Genomic DNA, 20,174 nt, shown 5'->3' with positions numbered 1-20,174 from the left:
AGTAAAGGATTTTTTTTTAATTCCAAAGGTCTTCAAATGTTCAGAGAAAATAGTCATAATGTCAACAAGAAACACCAAAATTACTATCATTTCACACAAGCAATGACAAGTGACAAACGAGGAATATGAGCATTCACACCCAATGCACACATAAACATGTGCACACATGCAAACACACTCACAGATATTTACACAAGCTTCCTGCAGTTTCTTTCTATCAAAATCACTCTCAAGGCATTAGTTGACTTGGTGTTATAGTAGGGGACACTTATCCAAGGTAACATGCAACTATGTAGTTACAGTGCAAACTTCTTACCCTTGCAACCATGGCTACACCTATTATCATGATATATATATATATATAAAATATGGGGGAATATTATTCCAAACTTACAGGGAAAAATTCAATTTAGAAATACCAAATCAAATTTCACAAAATATAATATAATATATATATATAAATTAGAAAAAAATCCACCTTTTATCAATTCAATAATGTAAAAATTAAATTATACCATTTAGAAAAATTACATCTTATAGAAAGATTAAAAGCCACGAAACACATGTAGTTCTTCTACCAAATATATACGTTTTATTTATTATTTTGTACATTACTTAATCATTGGTATATGTTTTATCTTATATTTAATCTTTCTATAAGTTGTAATTTTTCTAAATGGTATAATTTAATTTTTTCATTATTGAATTGATAAAAGGTGGGTTTTTTTACTAATTTATATATATATATATATATATATAAACACACATATACATACAAAGATACAAAACCTATATGAATACATTTTTACATTTATTCTTCTTTTTCTAGAATGAGGACCGACCAAACAATGCTGCCGAAAATATTGGGAAGGCTGCCCGAATTTTAATTCACCAGCGCAAGTATGTCTGGATTTGTGTTCAAAGATAGTTTAAAGAATATCTGAACTGTAGTGACCTTTCTTCTAAACATTGTAATTCTCATAGTTCTTGGTAAAGAAGTGCATCTTTTTCAGAATTAGTTCTTCATATTTCCTCCATTTTTACGTTCTTAGTTCAAATTCTGCCGAGGTCAACTTTGCCTTTCATCCTTTCGGGGTCGATAAATTAAGTACCACTGAAACACTGGGGTCAATGTAATCCACTAGTCCCCTCCCCCAAAATTTCAAGTCTTGTGCCTTTAGTAAAAAGGATTATTATTATTATTATTATTATTATTGTTGTTGTTGTTGTTTTTGTTGTTAGTAGTACTGGAGTCGATATAATTGCCTTTCCCCCTCCCCTAAAATTTCATGCCTTGTGCCTTTAGCAGAAAGGATTATTATCATTAGTAACATTACCAAAAAGTTATCAGTTACAAAGCTTGCTTCTCAGTTGTAAAAGTCTATGAATTTAGCTACACTAAAAGTGATAGCTGCTTTTCAGTTTTTAAGATAATGTGACATATACAATAACTGGAATCATAATTTGAAAAATTTAGTCATTTTAGGAAGGAGGTACATTTAAATTATCTTAGCTCTTCTGTTGGTTTTACTGTTGATTTTACAATATTACATTTTCTGGTATTTAGTGAATCGAACAGCTTTTGTGTGTTTCTTAAATGGCTTATAAACACCTTCAACGCTGCAATTGTTTTCGTTTCAGAACACGATCTCAGATCAAATCACTTGCTATGCAAGTACATCTCCGTAATTCTGGTATTTATATTTTCTGTAATACAATTTCAGGCTTGAACAATCAATTGAATATTTGAAAAAGGAAATACATCACCACAAAAAGACTCAGAATTGGCCGATGATAGGTAAAGCTGCCGTCGGTGTGATAATGTTGTATTTACACAACGAAGATTTTGCAGGAGGTTTTAATTTTTATGAAGACTACTTCAAGTAAGTAAAATTCTGCTTGTGCTTAAGAAGGGGTGTGTCTGTTTGCTTTTTAACAAGCATAGCGTTAAAAACACTTTCATCATCTCTATATATATAAAGCTGAAGTTGTCTGTGTATGGCAGGTTTGGTAGCCTTCAACTAACACTATCTCCTCTGAGACCCTGCGGCGCAAGTTGACCAAAATTGAGAGGATGATAGAAGGCTTGCTCTTCCTTCCGTAGAAGAAAAAATTCAAACCGGACCATGTTAACACCAAACATTATTTACATCAAAAAGGTGCTTTTTTTCTATGAAAATCCCCATTTTTTACGATTTTTTTACTGTTGTGTCGCCATTTTTCGGTGTATTTCAACCAGAAAAATGTTCACTTAAAGAGAATAACAAGCTACATAATGCAAAATTTTTACTTTTCAAAAATTCCAATTCTAAAGGGTCGAAACAAACCCGAGCAACGCCAGGCGATACTGCTAGTCATTGTTTTAACATCCATTTTTACATCCTCTCATGGGTTGGACAGAATTTGTTGAGGCAGATTTTTTGCAGCTAGGTGCTCTTCCTGCCACCACTCCTCACTTGTTTCCTCATAGCTGGACGTGTTTTCACAGAAGATTGGAAACAAATGATATTGCTTGTATAATGGTCATACTTATATTTCATCATCACCACCACCTAACATCTGTTTTCTATGCTGGCATGGGTTGGATGGTTTGACAGGAACTGACAACTCAAAAGATTGTGCCAAGCTCCACTGTCAGCTTTGACATGGTTTCTATGGCTTGATGCCCTTCCTAATACCACTCAGTCACAATTACCGGATGATTTCAACACACACAAATGCACACATACACGTGATCGGCTTCTTTTCCAATCTACCAAATCACTCAAGATTTTGGTTGGCTTGGAGCTATAGAAGATACTACCCATGGCACTTTACAATGGGACTGAACCTGAAATCATATGTTTTGGAAGCAAACTTCTTACCTACACAGCCATGCCTGCATCTTATACATTTAGTTTTATAAACTTTATTGCATTGATCATCATCATCATCATCGTTTTAGCATTCCACTTTTGTTCAAGTTATGTAGATTTGCAGTTTAACAAGCATATTACAGCTCTTCTCAATCCTATGTCATTTCATTTTTGAGGCACAACATTCTGATCTCATTACTTCTATGTCTTCCTTTGTTATATATACGATCCTCTGTCAGCACAGGACTCTTTTCCACCCAACAGTTGTTGTCATTTGTATTACATGTTCAATAACAGCCAATAGCCATTAATGCTAGTTTGTGTTTTAAAGTGGTGTTAACTTAAGTCAATTGTTCATAAACTGATAGTCTCTCACTTTTCTTAGTCTAGCCAAAATTATGAAAGGTAACTTAAAACTCCTGACTACAAATCTAGTTGTTGTATACTTTTGGTCAGCCTGTAGCATGTAGGCAGTTGATAAAATGTCTACGTAAAAAGCACCATCCAAACGTAACCGATGCCAGTGCCGCCTTGACTGGCTTCTGTGCTGGTGGCACGTAAAAAGCACCAACCAATCGTGGCCGCTGCCAGCCTCCCCTGGCACCTGTGCTGGTGGCACGTAAAAAGCACCCACTACACTCATGGAATGGTTGGTGTTAGGAAGGGCATCCAGCTATAGAAACACTGCCAGATCAGACTGAAGCCTGGTGCAGCCTCCTGGCTTCCCAGACCCCGGTCGAACCGTCCAACCCGTGCTAGCACGGAAAATGGACGTTAAACAATGATGATGATGATGTATGATCCACAGATCCAGCTTTCTGAATATATTGTCTATCTTGTGGAGAGCAGTGAAACAATCTGCGTATGTTCTGTTTCCTTTACTATCATGTCTTAATAAAGAGGAAGTATTGCATTTTAACAATTTTGTTGATAGTGAGTCCTTTGAATTTTGTATGAATCATAGTTTATTCTAGCTTAAATTTAACCCCAGCTGTGAACTCTGAGAAAAATAAATTTTGAAAATTATTTTTAATCCAAAAAGGAGCAGTCTTGACAGCCTTTCTAAGTAAATAGTGGTGTCCAGTTAAATACCAATCCACAAAATCACTTTAAAATTAATATTTGTTTTTTTGTTTTTTTATTTAGTATTTAAATTCATTAATTTTGATATCTGCTGCACCAACAAAACCTAACTGGGAAAATCATTGGTGAACTTATAAGCCCTTTACAAAAGAATATATTAAATCATCTATTATGTTAAGTTATTTTCATTAAATTTAAAATTTTATTTTTGGTTATTGTTTCATTTTATTTGTTAAGAATAATTTAGAATTTAAGATAACCTTATCTACCAGGATATCCTTTATTGGAAAGATTTTCATCATACAAACTAAAGTAATGGTTTTTGAAGGGAAATTTTTTTACAATATTTCAATTATGATAGAAAACTACAGAAAAATATCATATGGAATATATTTTTCTAGTTGGATTTATTATGATGTCTTCAGTTTAACCCTTTTGTTACCATATTTTGGTTGAAATATACTGCCCGTGCTTCAGTTAATTTTGAAAACAATAAAGAATTTAGCTGGTGTTTAAAACATAAATTAACATGAGATTTTGGTGGAAGGTTCTAATTTAGATCACTTTAACCCTTTTGTTACCAACCCGGCTGAAACCGGCTCTGGCTCTAAGTACAAATGTCTTGTTTTCATAAGTTTGGAATTAAAATCTTCCACCAAACCTTAGTCACAATTTATGTTCCTAACACTAGCTTAATGATAACTAAGTTATTGTACTAAATTCTTTGTTATATTTAAAGTAATTGAAAGAAATATGTTGCATCTCAAAATAAATACAGTAACGAAATGGTTAAAACATGGAGTTTGATCATAGAATCAGAGGTAACTTCAGGTGTGTTGGTATCAAAAGGGTTAAAGTAACTTGCTTAATGTCACAGGAACTAGAGTAGTTGCCACTGTAGTTGTACTGTCTCCAAGGTAACAATATCTAAAAAGCAAAATATGAATAAAAGTTACACAAAAACTAGTGCTATATGAGAAATCTATCTTAGTTTTCTGTAGGTGTAATAACATGTTGAAATTAACGTGTCCATTAATAGACACATTGAAAGGTGAATATTCACACTTCTATAATCACCTTTAAATTTTTGTACCCTTCTTATTCAACACTTCCTTCAAAAACATCAAGCACTTCAAACTACTGCAGTGATTCACTACCTACAAATTTCATATCATGCACCATAAGGGATGCAATATTTGCGATTGTAAATAGTTTCCATTGTTATGTTTCCATTCCAGGTGTCCAGAACTTTCAGACGGTGATGATGCAATGTATATGTACAGACTCTTGAAAGCTTATGATACAGCAGATGAGGCAGCTGGAAGAGCCATTTTAGATTCTCCACTTGTACGACACATGGATAACGCTGTATGTATGAACTCCTAACCATTTCCTCTTTATTTTCTTTATTTGATGTTTGATTTATTCTAAGGTGTAAATTATTTTTCTTGAAAAAAACAAAAAAAACAAAAGCAATTCTAAAAATGCTTATCATCATCATCATTGTTTAAAGTCTGCTTTCAATGCTAGCATGGATTGGATTGACTGAGGACTGGCAAACCAGATGGCTGCACCAGGCTCCAATCTTGATCTGGCAGAGTTTCTACAGCTGGATGCCCTTCGTAACGCCAACCACTCCGAGAATGTAGTGAGTGCTTTTACGTGCCACTGGCATGAGGGCCAGTCAGGCGGTACTGGCAACGGCCATGCTCAAATGGTGTTTTTTACATGCCTCCGAATGTTTTTCATGTGTCACCAGCACAAATGATGGTAACGTTATCTTTTAAGTAAAGTGTTTGTGTTTTAAGATGCTGGGCCTCCAACAAAAAAACATGAGTTAAAATATTGTCACTACTGGTGTTCTTAAATAAATTTATCCCAGATAACCAAATTGAAGGAAATAATTACCATTTTCACCTGGAATAGTGCTGCTGCTATGCACACAAACACCCTGGATTGCATCCAGAGATGGATTGCTCTAACTGGCATTTCATCACTCCAGTGAACCCACTCTAGCCTCTGGCCCACAGGCATGCCCTCACCTCTGTCTATTGCTATTATAATGGCCTCTGATCCTTGAAGCTGGCTTTGTTAACATCATGATTAGTCACTCTGCATTTTCAAATATAATAAAAATTTCCTTGTAAAACTGGTAAAGTTTGGAGACAAAGTGGAAGGGCGTCCAGCTGTAAAATACTGCCTCAAATGAGTCCCTGTCCAACCCATACTAGCATGGAAAAACAAGCATTAAACAAATGAACAATCAAAATTTGTAAAACCATTGATGTGATCACATTGAATAAAACTTTTAAAAGACAGAGAGAAACAGATACTGAAAATGGATAAGGAGAGTTACTTAAGCAATTGAGAGATAATCTATCTCTGGAGATGATGTTAGGATAGGCTTGATACCAATGAACTGAAATTTGCAGAATTAAATATTTTGCACAAGCATACTCTCGGAGTGGTTGTCGTTAGGAAGGGCATCCATTGGTTGGCGTTAGGAAGGGCATCCAGCTGTAGAATCTCTGCTAGATCAGATTGGAGCCTGGTGCAGCCATCTGGTTCACCAGCCTTCAGTCAAAATCGTCCAACATATGCTAGCATGGAAAGCGGACGTTAAACAATGATGATGATACATCATAACATCAATAGTTCAATTTCAGTTCAAAATCTTTTGGCTGGTTGTCTAGTACCTTATCTATTGTACTAGATATCTTTTTAGTACGCAGCAAATTGAGAAAAATCTAGGGAGAAGCACACAGGAAAGATGCATGATGCAATCTTAATTACAAAATATGAATGACTAGCACTATGACCCAGCAACGCCAGGTCATAGTGCTAGTGCATGCATATACAGCTGCGTGCATGCGCACATACACATGAGTACTGTCCAAATCTCCGACCAGTCACATACAGCTAGCTGGCATTCAATTGGCGTATCAAGTTTCGGGCATTTTGATTGGGTTTTTGATAGAAAATTCACAAAAAAGTCACTTCTATTGATTTTTTAATGGCTTTGTGGGGTGACTGGGGAAATGTAAAGATGTGCACGACCACCCTTAGACGGTTTTGAATGACCATAGAAAGTGCGAGCCCTCTAACTGAAAAATTGTGGATTTGTATAAAGGACACACACGCAGACATTTTACCGTATATATATATAGAGAGTGATGATAAGCAATTAAAACATACATAGGCGATATCATATTAACTATTATATAAATAAATAGATTTTTTTCTGTGTTTAAACTCTCCATTTTCCTTATATTATTCAAATTCTGTTCTCCTATATGGAATAGATGAAAATATCTGTAACGACAACTGGGAATTCATAAGTGTTAACACTAATACTAGCACAAATTAGTGAAATCCAAAGTATATTAATTGATATTGGAGCTAAACTGGTGTACGCTTGGATAAAGCACATCCCTATGAAAGAGCAACCTCTTTCCATTCGAAACTTCGTAAACACTCATTGAATCTCATAAATGCAGTGATGTATAACCATTATGTATAAGATGTGCCATAGTGTGTAAACAATTGAGTCTTTGCTAGGAGGAAAGGAGGTGGAGCTAGATGTAAAAGCAAATAACATGATGATGATGATGATGCTAATAATGATTTTTTTTCCTTTTTTTTTTCTTTCCGTATGTGTGTAACTTTTGTACTGTTTTAATTTCCAGTTTGCAAAGCTGGCACGTGACTTAGCAATCCCTGAAACAGGTACAAGTAGTCAAGACTGGGGCCCATCACCTCATGACCCAATAGATGAGATAGCAGAAGCTACAGCTCGACTGGCTGCTGATGATTACTGTGAGGAGGAAGAAGATGAAGAACTTGATTTGCTCTAGTTTACCATTTTGGTATTTCTTCAACAAAAATATGTCTCTCGCTCTCTTCATCTTTCTTTGATTCTCTAGTTCTACAACTTGTCATTTTAATTGATTATCCATTAAATTATCTTTGATTCTCCACTCCGGTGTCAATGTTATGACCCTCAAATCCTTGTACTTCTTCAGACACACACTCATACATGTACTTAAATATAAGTGCATGTTACACACACACACACATGAACACTTACATGCACACAGAAATAAGAATACATGTGACAGTCTCATTCACATAGACATGCTATTTTTCATTTCTAAATTTTCTCTCTTACATGCATACTTAACATTATGCGTGTGTGTGTAAGTGTGTGCATGCACTCTTAGTTATATAGAAAAATGTGAAATATTAACTGAATTGTAAACACAATATGTTAGAGTGAAATATTTATTATTTAAAAAAATAGATTGACAGTTACAATAAATGAGATTTTTTAATAGCTTTGCAAAAACTAACAGTCTCTGAGTGAGACAGATAAAAAAACACGTGTGTGTGCATGCACACATGCATGCACCCTTACACACAACCTTTTACTTTAGAAAATCTTATGTGGATGAATCTTAATGCAAGATGTGAAAAAAACTGGATCATGAGTGTCAAATCTCTTAGATTTACTTGACAACATCTAAGAACCTTTTATTTTTCCCTTTAAAAACATCTCACCTTCATATCTGTTTTGCTATTTCACATTATTACAATTGTTAATTAATTTGATATACTCAACTGAATTCGTGAACATGTTTTGAGTACATGGTTAGAATTTACCAACATGGTTTGAATTCATATGCAATGTTCACATGTGGAAGAACTTGTTCAGTGTTCAGATATTTGTTGTTAATATTTGCAGGATATATCAAAAGTTAAAATAGTGTGATTAATAGCTTCCAGAAATTCAAATGCAATATTAACCTTTTCATTACTGTATTTATTTTGAGATGCTCTGTGTTTCTTTCAATTACTTTAAATATAACAAAGAATTTAGTAAAATAACTTGGTTATCATTCAGCTAGTGTTAGGAACATAAATTGTGACTAAGGTTTGGTGGAAGATTTTAATTCAAAACTTATGAAAACAAGACATTTGTACTCAGAGTCAGAGCTGGTTTCAGCCCGGTTGGTAATGAAAGGGTTAATATAAAGTTGGAAGTGGACAAAGTTTGTGCATGGGATGGATCTAATTGAGGGGAAAAATGGATGATGGTGTTATCAGTAAAAAATATATAAGAATTGATTTGAAAGTAATAAAATGAAGGAGAAAAGTTAAGCAGATGTATAATGTGATGAGACATAGGTAAGAAAAGTACTTGTCTTTACTTACTGTAATGGAATCTGATGGAAAAAGCTACTGACATAAGCAGTTAGGTCAACATAAGTCTGTGGGTGTTTGTGAGTTATTGTGTGTATTTCCCCACACTTAAACCTTTTGTCAATCCACTTCTTCCGATTTCAAAGAAATGCATTTATAAAATGGGACCAACAGAAGGAACGTAAAGCAACTATCTTGAAGTTCTCCATTATATATTCTGTTTCTAAATTATTGGTGATACCAATTGTTGTTTAGCCCCGGCTTAACCTTGAATGAATAGGCCTATGATCAACGATATTCCAGTTGTGACCATCTCATTTTTTTTTAGGAGAATGTCCAGGACTACATTAACCAATGTGTCCATTCTATGTTTAAGCCAAGGGTGATTTAGGTTGACTAGGGAAGAAACTAAGTTTATCTAGTTTAAGCAGAGTTGATTTAATTTCATTGGTTTGTTTTCTTCCAAAGGAAAATATATTAAATTTCCTCAGGATGTTAATAATCATAATTTTGTTTTGTAAACTCAGATACCATAACAGAACTCATACATTTGATGGAAGTGTGGAAGGATGACTAATATTTTCCTTCATCGTTACTAATTTCCATCATGCTTCTAACATTGTAAAATTGAATTTTGTATGTAAGCACTGTTGCTCATAAGTTTAATTTATTGCAAGCTACAATGCTTAAATAATAACTCAATAATTGTACAGTATTATAATATTTTTTATAGATCTTTTTAAATTATTGTTGTTATCTGCTTAGAACTAGCAAGTTTGAAATGTTATGCAAAAGTGTTTTGCTGAAACAAAATTATTTTCTTTCAAGTATTTATCAAATGAGAATTTTAAACTTTTGTATGAAATTTATTATAGCAAACTTTTATAATTTTTTTTATTTATTTATTGACTGGATGCATTAAACCATCAATGTATCTGATTGATAAAGTTAATTAAAATATATTTCATCTGTATTTGCATGACCTCCATAAAATCAAACTCTATTTTCACTGATTATGATCAGTTATCATGTAGAATGTATTTTAAGGCATAAACACACATCTGTTTTATAGTTTATTTTTTTCTCAGTAATGATTGTGAGAAATGTTTCTTCGAAATCTTTTAGATCAAAATAACAATTCCTTTAAATATAGTAATGAATAGTTTTTTTTAATGCAGTCCTTTAGTTTTCTTCCAAAGAACACTCAGATATTGAAAATAGGTGAGTCTGCTACAGGTTTTGAGTTTGGTAACCAAATGTAAGTTTAAATGTATTCTTTGCAATATTACAATTGCAATTATTATGAATTATACAATTCAGACAAAAAAAAAAGAGAAACATTATTTCCTTTTTTTTCTTGTAAAAGACATGTCTACATTATGTAACCTTTCAAATTCTTTTATCTAATATAACTATGTAAAATATTTTTTTTTTGTTAAAATGTATATAATATATTGTGCTTGTAAAAAACCATTAAAATAAATGAATAATGACACACAAACATTTTGACTTATTTACACAATTCACTTGTAAAAAAGTAGTTGTTAGGTTAGCTTTCAACAACAATGACCAAAGTACTTAAGATTTGATGACCCAAGCCATATAACTGTAAGTAGCTATCACAAGTTAGCTACAACATTATAACATTAATTGGTATTTTGACACATTAGTACAGAGTTCAATTGTCTCTATGGGTCAAGCCTGGAGACTATTTCTATTGATACATTACATGAAAAAACTATCTTCATTAGGACCCAGTAGATTATGAGACGCACTAAGTCAAATGACTAATTATTAGTTTTTAAACACAGGTGTTGCAGAGTGACCATAACTAAGACACTTTTATAATAATAATAATAATAAAGATGAAATTATTGTATATAGTGCTCAGGTGCACCACAACTTGTCAAAAGTGCTTATAAAGAATATGCAGTAACGTACAAATGTCTGGAAAGTGAACAGTGTAGGAGTCAGATACATGCTTGCATGTGTATGGAGGGGAGAAAATCAGGTGTAGTGTTGGCGAGTCTCAGGAAGCATGGAAGTTTTGAAGAATGCAGTGCTCCGGCAGTTTGCTCCATACTTCAGCAACTCTTAGCGTGAAAAAATGCTTCCGAAAGTCATGGGGGCTGTGCTGTTTTCTGACTTTATAAACATGTCCACAGGTGTTAGACAGGTGGAGTTTGAAAAGGTGCTCAGAGTTATTGTTAGTAAGATGGTTAATAATTTTAGGGGTGTCTGCCAAATTAACCTTGACCAGCTTGTTTTAAATTAATATTAGAAATAGTTCACACCTGCAGGGACAAGGATTGTATAAGCTTTCAACACTGAGTTCAAACTTTCACATCCTTGAAAAGACTTCAGATATTTTTCAATCTTGTGTATTTCACCCCAAGAAAATTACATGATATGTAATTTAATCAGGCACTGATTAAGACTGGAGCTAGATCTGAAATTTTGGTGCTGCCAGGACTAAGCAATTGGACTTTGATTTACTAAAGCATGTTAAGTGATATACAAATCTTTTGCAAAATTTATTGACTATGGTTAAGAAAATGATAGGTAAAATATCTGTCTGTTACTAAGGCTAATATAATAACTACAGAATGGTTATTGATGTTTAGCCCGAGGTCAGCCCAGATCAAGCAGACATCTGATCAAAGGCATTCCAGCTCTGACCATCTTTTTGTATATCAGGGACTATACTACCCAATGCATTCATTTTTTTTTTTTTAAGATGGACTGTAGTGATTTGAGAAAGATTTGACTGCTGTTTTCAGCAGATCAGTTTACATGCAAGTAAACTTGAAGAGCAAAGTAATGTAATGAGTGATGAGTATGACTAGCATACTTAATTATTCATTGTTGCTAATGAACAACAATATGGAAGACTGGTTCACATAATTAGGAGATATATTTTGAATCAAAGTAAAAACTAAATTGGAAAAAATGACAGTAACCTCCATGGCTCAATAACTGAAGTATTAGTTTGATAACCTAATGATTGACTATTTAGAGCCTCTTAAGAACTATTATCAAATTACAAGAGTGATATACTTGGTCAAATTTACTGACATTTAAATTACTGAAATTCAGTTCATTTCTAGCCTAAAATATTTTTTTGTTTTTGATTTTATACACACACAGTATTAATGTTTGTCTTTATACTCAGTTAAAAACTGAACATAAATACTAGGCTCCCACTGCAACTTTTTCTGTACAATTTCATTCCTGTATACCATGGCCTTTAATATATAATATATATAATATAATGAAATTATTGTATACAGTGCTCAGGTGCATCACAACTTAAGAACAGTTTGCATGTGTATGGAGGGGAGAAAATCAGGTGTAGTGTTGGCGAATCTCAGGAAGCATGAAAGTTTTGAAGGATGCAGTGCTCCGACAACTAACAACTGATGCCGGCAGTCTGTTCCATGCTTCAGCAACTCTTAGTGTGAAAAAATGTTTCCGAAAGTCATGGGAGCTGTGCTGTTTTCTGACTTTGTAAATATGTCCACGGGTGTTAGATGGGTGGAGTTTGAAAAGGTGCTCAGAGTTATTGTTTGTACGATGGTTGATAATTTTATGGGTGTCTGCCAAGTCAGCTGCTGGACGTCGGAGTTTCAATGTGTCCATGCCCAGGGAAGTAAGGCGTTCAGAATATGGCAAATGCCTGATGGAGGGTATTCTCTTGGTTGCATGTCGCTGAACGGCTTCCAGACGATTGATATCCTGGGCAAGATAGGGGTTCCAGACCGGTGATGCAAATTCTAGGTGAGGTCTTACCATAGCTATATAAAGCCGCAGATAGATAGTCAACAACTTTTGCAAGTGACTTGTGCTCTGCATTTTGAACAAATTAGCATTGCACATCCATATTAGAAAACCACTGGGAAGAATATATATTCTCTAATAGTTGTTAAAGCCATTGTTTTGAAGGTAATATTTTCATTTAAGTTTCGGGTAGGGGGTGGAAAAAAACCAACAAAAGACATTTTGCATTAGGTGTAATTCTTTGGAATTAGCTTTGGAAGAAATGCATTACTCAGAGAGAGTATTTATTGAGGCAAGAATCAAGTTTGCAATATGTACATAGCAGCAACATGGTATTTTGATAATCATTGAGAGGTATGAATGTTTTGTTACATCTTTCACACTGAAATCAATAGAAATATAAACATTTGAATCAAACAATCAGATCTTAAATGACTGTTATGTTATTTTTTTTCTTAAATAAAAGGAATATATAAGTTCCATGAGATTTAATATATCTCTCTATATATATAAAGCTGAAGTTGTCTGTGTGTGGCAGGTTTGGTAGCCTTCAACTAACACTATCTCCTCCGAGACCCTGCGGCGCAAGTTGACCAAAATTGAGAATATGATAGAAGGCTTGCTCTTCCTTCCGTAGAAGAAAAAATTCAAACCGGACCATGTTAAGACCAAAAATTATTTACATCAAAAAGGTGCTTTTTTTCTATGAAAATCCCTATTTTTTTACATTTTTTTGACTGCTGTGTCACCATTTTTTGGTGTATTTCAACCAGAAAAATGTTCACTTAAAGAAAATAACAAGCTACATAATGCAAAATTTTTATTTTTTCAAAAATTCCAATTCTAAAGGGTCGAAACAAACCCAAGCAATGCTGGGCAATACTGCTAGTCAAGAATAAATTAGTATAAAAATTGCCATCACAACATATAATCTGTAATATAAAGTCTAATATAAACTAGAAGTGTATGATTATGTGGATTAGCAATTAATGAATTATAAGTAGGAATTAGTCCTACTGTAGGTTTAATGTTTCAGTTTACTGGGTAGTATACATATCACTCTACTTGGCTCAGTTTACCAAGCTGGAGTATACAAAAAAATGCCTTCCAAAAACGTTAGTTCAAACAGACTAGCATCTTGTCCAGAGGAAGATTTGTTCCTTGTCTGCTTTAAGTCACTGGACTCAGAGTGAAGTTCTTACATAATGGAGTTTTGTAGTAAGCAAAATGATAAGATATGTGATTCAATTCATCTGAACAAGACTGGAGCCAATAGGGTAACCTCTGTGTACTCTTTACTCTTTTACTTGTTTCAGTCATTTGACTGCAGCCATGCTGGAGCACCGCCTTTAATCTAGCAACTCGACCCCGGGACTTATTCTTTTTGTAAGCCCAGTACTTATTCTATTGGTCTCTTTTGCCGAACCGCTAAGTAACGGGGACATAAACACACCAGCATCGGTTGTCAAGCAATGCTAGGGGGACAACCACACTCACACAAACACACACACGCATATATATATATACATATATACGACGGGCTTCTTTCAGTTTCCGTCTACCAAATCCACTCACAAGGTTTTGGTCGGCCCGAGGCTAGTAGAAGACACTTGCCCAAGGTGCCACGCAGTGGGACTGAACCCAGAACCATGTGGTTGGTAAACAAGCTACTTACCACACAACCACTCCTGTATAGTTGTTTAATTTGCTAGAAATAACAGCTAAATCTCCCTCACTCTGCTCTAACATTTTAAAAATGAAGGACACATTAAATAATGTCCTACGTCTTCAATAAAAATACAGAATGGCTCATTCTGACCTGACCTGGGTTTAAACTGAAAGGCATTTATTGCAATAAATGTAAACACAGAATAACTTCACGAAATATATGTAAAATATTAAGACAATTGATGAAAAATACCTACAATTAAATTCTAATCGATAAACATAAATTTTATTAAAACAAAACACACAGGTGAAGCAAATTTTGTTGTGTGAAGAATCAACACAACACAGCGTGCAGGTGAAGTGAAACACAACACTACGTGCAGTTGTCATAGTAACAAGCTGTTAATGCCTTGCTGTCTGTTGATTGGCTAAAATTACCCAAATTTTCCCAACTTTAATTCCAAATAACATCAGGTTCTTTAATTTACGAGATAAAGTAATTGGTTGATTGTAATCAAAATCCAGAGTTGTATCAATAAACCAAGATTGAAAGCAATCTGAGCAAAATTAAAGGGGCCTGATTTTGTGAATCAATTTAACTAGATTCCGCCCTAATCCAAACGGTGTGTTCAGCCATGCCTCACAAACATAATTGCAAAGACGTTGCTGTGGAGAATGGTCAGCAACACTTGCTGCAATGGCCACCCCACCTCATGGAGCTCATTTCTCAAACAGGCCAGTGTTGTCCCGATTTTGGGGAGAAAATCAGTAGTGTTGAGTCCAAGAACACCTAATGTCTCAACTATGACTAGTACAAACAGATAATGGTTTGTCAGGCTCCAGTATTTGTTTAACTGCCTCTCCTCTCTATAACAGGCAGTGATACTTAGGTTTGCAGCCAATTTAGTATAATTGCTTTTGTTTTCCGTAGTCCCATTCACCCAAAATAACTTGCTATAAAAGCAGAATGTTTTAAAAAGGCATTTTTTTTCTCTTTTATTCTGTAATCATTGATAAACAATATGGATTTACTAGTTTCAGTAGTATCTTAGATTTTAATGTGGACATTCAAACAAATTGAACAAAAGCAGTGTAACCTAAATTTTAATGATTTGATATGCTGGATGTGGAAAATGGTGTTAGAGGTCTACAAAAAGAAGAAAAGTTAGTTTGTAGTGTTGATTTAATTAACTTCTAGTGTCTTAATGTTGACTGTATCATCAGATTTCAAAATAAATATCAAATGGAAATTGTAGTTGTGATACCTGTGCCGGTGGCATATAAAAAGCACCATCTGAACGTGGCCGATGCCAGCGCTGCCTTGACTGGCTTCCATGTCGGTAGCACATAAAAAGCACCAACTGATCGTGGCCATTTGCCAGCCTCCCCTGGCACCCATGCCGGTGGCACGTAAAAAGCACCCACTACACTCACGGAGTGGTTGGCATTAGGAAGGGCATCCAGCAGTAGAAACACTGCCAGGTCGGACTGGAGCCTGGTGCAGCCTCATGGCTTCCCAGACCCCGGTCAAACCGTCCAACCCGTGCTAGCACGGAAACCAAATGTTAAACGATGATGATTAGATATTAGATACCACAGAATCATTAGATAAAATATCTTGTAGTATATAAATAATGGCCTTTTACATTCTGAACTTGAATCCCACCAAAATCAACTTGCTACAAGCATTTTGTCTCATGAAAGCAGTTGTCTTTTTAATGGATAAATAAATGTTGCCTTGGTCTTCAAACTGGAGGCGCATGGCTAAGTGGTTAGGGTGTCAGCATCATGATCGTAAGATTGTGGTTTTGATTCCTGGACTGGGCAACATGTGTTCTTGAGCAAAACACTTCATTTCACATTGCTCCACTCCACTCAGCTGGCAAAAATGAGTAACGCTGTGATGGACTGGCATCCTGTCCAGCTGGGGAACACATACGCCATTAAAACTGGGAAACCAGGCCCATGAGCCTGGTTAGGCTTTAAAATGGCGCAGGTGGAGGCTCATAGCTTAGTGGTTACAGTGTCAGCACCATGATCATAAGATTGTGGTTTCAATTCCTGGACCAGGCGATGCGTTGTGTTCTTGAGCAAAACACTTCGATTCACATTGCTCCAGTTCACTCAGCTGGTAAAAATGAGTGACGCTGCGATGGACTGGTGTCCTGTCCAGCTGGGGAACACATATGCCATGGAAACCGGGCCCATGAGCCTATCTAGGCTTTAAAAGGGCGCATTTATTATTTTATTGGTCTTCAAAGAGGTAATAAGATTAACTTACCTGTAATACTCTAGGAATAAAATCATTTCCAGGTAGTAATGCTGATATGGAACTGATATTATCAATGTCCCAGACTCGGATAGTACGGTCCTAACATTAGAATATAAGATGGTTATAAAAAAATAGTTTGGTATGGGAGTAATATGGACATGTAATATGAATATATGATTTGCATTCAATTAAAATACACGTAACATGATATTGTTGGAAAATTAAAACACATATTGGATAGATGAAAACACATCATATAGCAGGTAGGTGAAAATACATATAAAAAGACATAAAGTGAATGGATGGTATGATTTGTGTTTTTAGCCCCAGACCATCTTTGAATGAGCAATCTATGATCAGCTCATTAGTCCCTACCAGAATGCCTTTGATCATAGATCAAAGGTGTTCTCATAGGGATGACTATAACCCCTTTCTTTTTCAGATATAATAATAATAATGAAATTATTGTATACAGTGCCCAGGTGCACCACAACTTGTCAAAAGTGTGTATAAAGCATATGCAATAATGTACAAGTGTCTGGGAAGTGAATAGTGTATGAGTCAGATACATGCTTGCGTGTGTATGGAGGGGAGAAAATCAGGTGTAGTGTTGGCGAATCTCAGAAAGCATGGAAGTTTTGAAGGATGCACTGCTCCGACAACTAACAACTGATGCCAGCAGTTTGTTCCATGCTTCAGCAACTCTTAGCATGAAAAAATGTTTCCAGTGTATCTTTGAGTATTTTATCCAATGTATTCTTTAAGACAATAGAGTGTAATATGAAAGAGATTTGACTGCTATTTCCAGCAGGTTAAGTGATCTGTAGAAGCTTTGTTGTTGATTCAATACCCAGATAATATAAAACAAATGTATCATTAAAGAGTTTCAGTTTTCTATTATAAAGGGACAAAAAATGAATTGGATCTGTGATCACGATACTTAACTCATAAATCGCCCTGTCCACCAAGTGACACAGAAAATATTACTAAGCAACATCGGTATTGCAAAAGCTATGAGTGACTTTCATAGCTTATAAGACAATTTAACTCCTTCACTAAGAGTCTGAAGAAACCACTCCAAAACTTAAACCAGGAGGCCCCAATCATCTCCGGATTCTGCTTCTTATTATAATTTTGTGTTAAACTCTATACTAAATACATGACACCACAAAATGGACATCGTCCTTAACTATGAGCGATAGCAACCATTTCTGGAAAAGGACCAAAGAGATAGTAAATTTTCTGACTGAATTTAGTTAGCAATAAAATAACGAAGTACATTGATGTATTGCAAGAACATGAACTGTCTGACATGCTGATGGTCTTTTTAGGGGAACATGATGTAGAATATTGTTGTGTTCCACTGTCTGGATATGTGAGCTTTAGTCTCATGTTGGACTCACTTATATTATGTATAGGGTCTGTAGGTGCTCAGAGCTGAAGTAATTTTCAACTTTAAAGAGCAAGACTAGCCTCTATAGATGTATGGTTGCAATGGAAGGTTATCAAAAGAAATCAATATTATAAAAAAAATTAGGCATAGGAGTGGCTGTGTGGTAAGTAGCTTGCTTACGAACCACATGGTTCTGGGTTCAGTCCCACTGCATGGCACCTTGGGCAAGTGTCTTCTACTATAGCCAAGGCCGACCAAAGCTTTGTGAGTGAATTTGGTAGACGGAAACTGAAAGAAGCCTGTCGTATATATGTATGTATGTGTATGTGTGTGTATATGCTTGTGTGTCTGTGCTTCCCCACCCCCCATCGCTTGACAACTGATGCTGGTGTGTTTACATCTCCGTAACTTAGCGGTTCGGCAAAAGAGACCGGTAGAATGAGCACTAGGCTTACAAAGAATAAGTCCTGGGGGTGATTTGCTTGACTACAGACGGTGCTCCAGCATGGTCAAAGTCAAATGACTGAAACAAGTAAAAGAGTATTAACTAAATCAATTTTTAAACTAAAGGTTTTCCAAGATCAACTTACATTTTTTTTTTGCAAGCAGAAATAATATCAAAATTGATATATACAGGTTTAATTGTTGTAGTTGGGAAGATAGAATATTTAAGATATCAAGCCAAATGAAACATTTTAAAGGGTAGATAATCATTTCCTTTTTGTTTAAGGAATTAAGGAAGTGCAGTCTAAAAGAAGGTAACCACCCTTCACCTTTCCCACCACTCTGATGTAACTGTCTCTGCCTTCTTCTTCTTCTTGCAGCTCACTTTTACTTTCATAGTCTTTCTCAGACATTATATGGTGAAATAAACATTTTGATAAGGTTTCTTACCCGAGAACAGGAAAGTATAGAACGCTGGCTTTTAGCAATATCAACACCATGAATCCAATTGATATGTTCCTGAAAGATAAAAGGGTTTTCATAATAATAATAATAATAATGAAATTATTGTATACCATGCTCAGGTGCACCACAACTTGTCAAAAGTACATATAAAGCATATGAGGTAACGTACAAATGTCTGGAAAGTGAACAGTGTATGAGTCAGATACATGCTTGCATGTGTATGGAGGGGAGAAAATCAGGTTCAATGATTAAATTAGAACCACCATTACCACTATGCAACAGCCCACACCTTCAGGACACTGACAAGTCAATTGGCAGATATGAGCTAATTATTATCCCCCCCGCCATCAAAAGGATCTTACCTGCTTTTAGGAATCAGCCTTCCACTGATTAACCAAAATGCAATATTCTCACAAACAAAGCCTCCACATTTGCTGCCAGCTTTACAACCAACTCCACATTAGATACAGCTCTAGAGCCATCTCTCTCCAGCTGTGTCTTTTACTGGAGTTTTCATTGGTATGGGCTTGGACCAACTGCACAGTTTTCCAGCCCACATGCAAGATGTTTTTACAAGACATTGCTTGTATGGATGGCCATTGGCTCACAATGAGCTCATCCATCCTTTCTCAGGTCTTTAGTCCTCCTAGATGTCTACAATACTCTCCTCACTTGGCAAGCCAGGAAGAGGAGCCAGTTTAGTCACCCACCACCACCCAGCCATGAAATGGAGTATTGGGTTACATGGTACTAGTAGCAGGATTTTCCTGATCTCATCTACACCAATCTAATCAATATGTACATATAAACAACAAGTGCAAAAGGGTCTCTGATCACTTCAAACCAAAAGGTTGCCATTCCTGACAAAGTAATTCCATTACTCTCAAACTGCCCCAGAGCTAGATTTCCCCAACGATTTCTTCAAGCTCTCCATCTCTTTCCAGGGATCTATTCCTATTTTGAAAACAAACCCTGCCAACTATAAATCTATTGCTCTCACTTTGAACATCTCAAGAAT

The 20,174-nt window shown here is 35.3% G+C and overlaps 2 protein-coding genes across 3 annotated transcripts in view; one reads left to right on the top strand and one right to left on the bottom strand.

The window, feature by feature from the left end:
* Nucleotides 1-8,165, top strand: part of LOC115218673 (gamma-soluble NSF attachment protein) — a 36,183-nt gene extending 28,018 nt beyond the window's left edge. The window contains exons 7-10 of the mRNA XM_029788603.2: nucleotides 830-900; nucleotides 1,725-1,883; nucleotides 5,177-5,306; nucleotides 7,625-8,165. Of these exons, the coding sequence (XP_029644463.1) occupies nucleotides 830-900; nucleotides 1,725-1,883; nucleotides 5,177-5,306; nucleotides 7,625-7,792 (528 nt within the window). The 3' untranslated portion in view covers nucleotides 7,793-8,165. The remainder of the gene's footprint in view (nucleotides 1-829; nucleotides 901-1,724; nucleotides 1,884-5,176; nucleotides 5,307-7,624) is intronic.
* A 4,768-nt stretch (nucleotides 8,166-12,933) lies between these two features.
* The window catches only part of LOC115230286 (WD repeat-containing protein 88-like), a 56,520-nt gene continuing 49,279 nt past the window's right edge, over nucleotides 12,934-20,174 (bottom strand). The window contains exons 9-11 of one of the 2 annotated variants that reach the window (XM_036507524.1): nucleotides 19,142-19,210; nucleotides 16,864-16,953; nucleotides 12,934-13,296 (exon numbers count right to left, since the gene is read on the bottom strand). In XM_036507524.1, the coding sequence (XP_036363417.1) occupies nucleotides 13,186-13,296; nucleotides 16,864-16,953; nucleotides 19,142-19,210 (270 nt within the window). In that variant the 3' untranslated portion in view covers nucleotides 12,934-13,185. The remainder of the gene's footprint in view (nucleotides 13,297-16,863; nucleotides 16,954-19,141; nucleotides 19,211-20,174) is intronic. The other variant, XM_029800519.2, reaches the window with a different exon arrangement.

Source organism: Octopus sinensis, linkage group LG1, assembly GCF_006345805.1.
Source record: "Octopus sinensis linkage group LG1, ASM634580v1, whole genome shotgun sequence".
Classification (NCBI taxonomy): Eukaryota; Metazoa; Mollusca; class Cephalopoda; order Octopoda; family Octopodidae; genus Octopus; species Octopus sinensis.
Note: the sequence above shows the minus strand (reverse complement) of the source record. Positions and strands in the feature narration are given on the sequence as shown.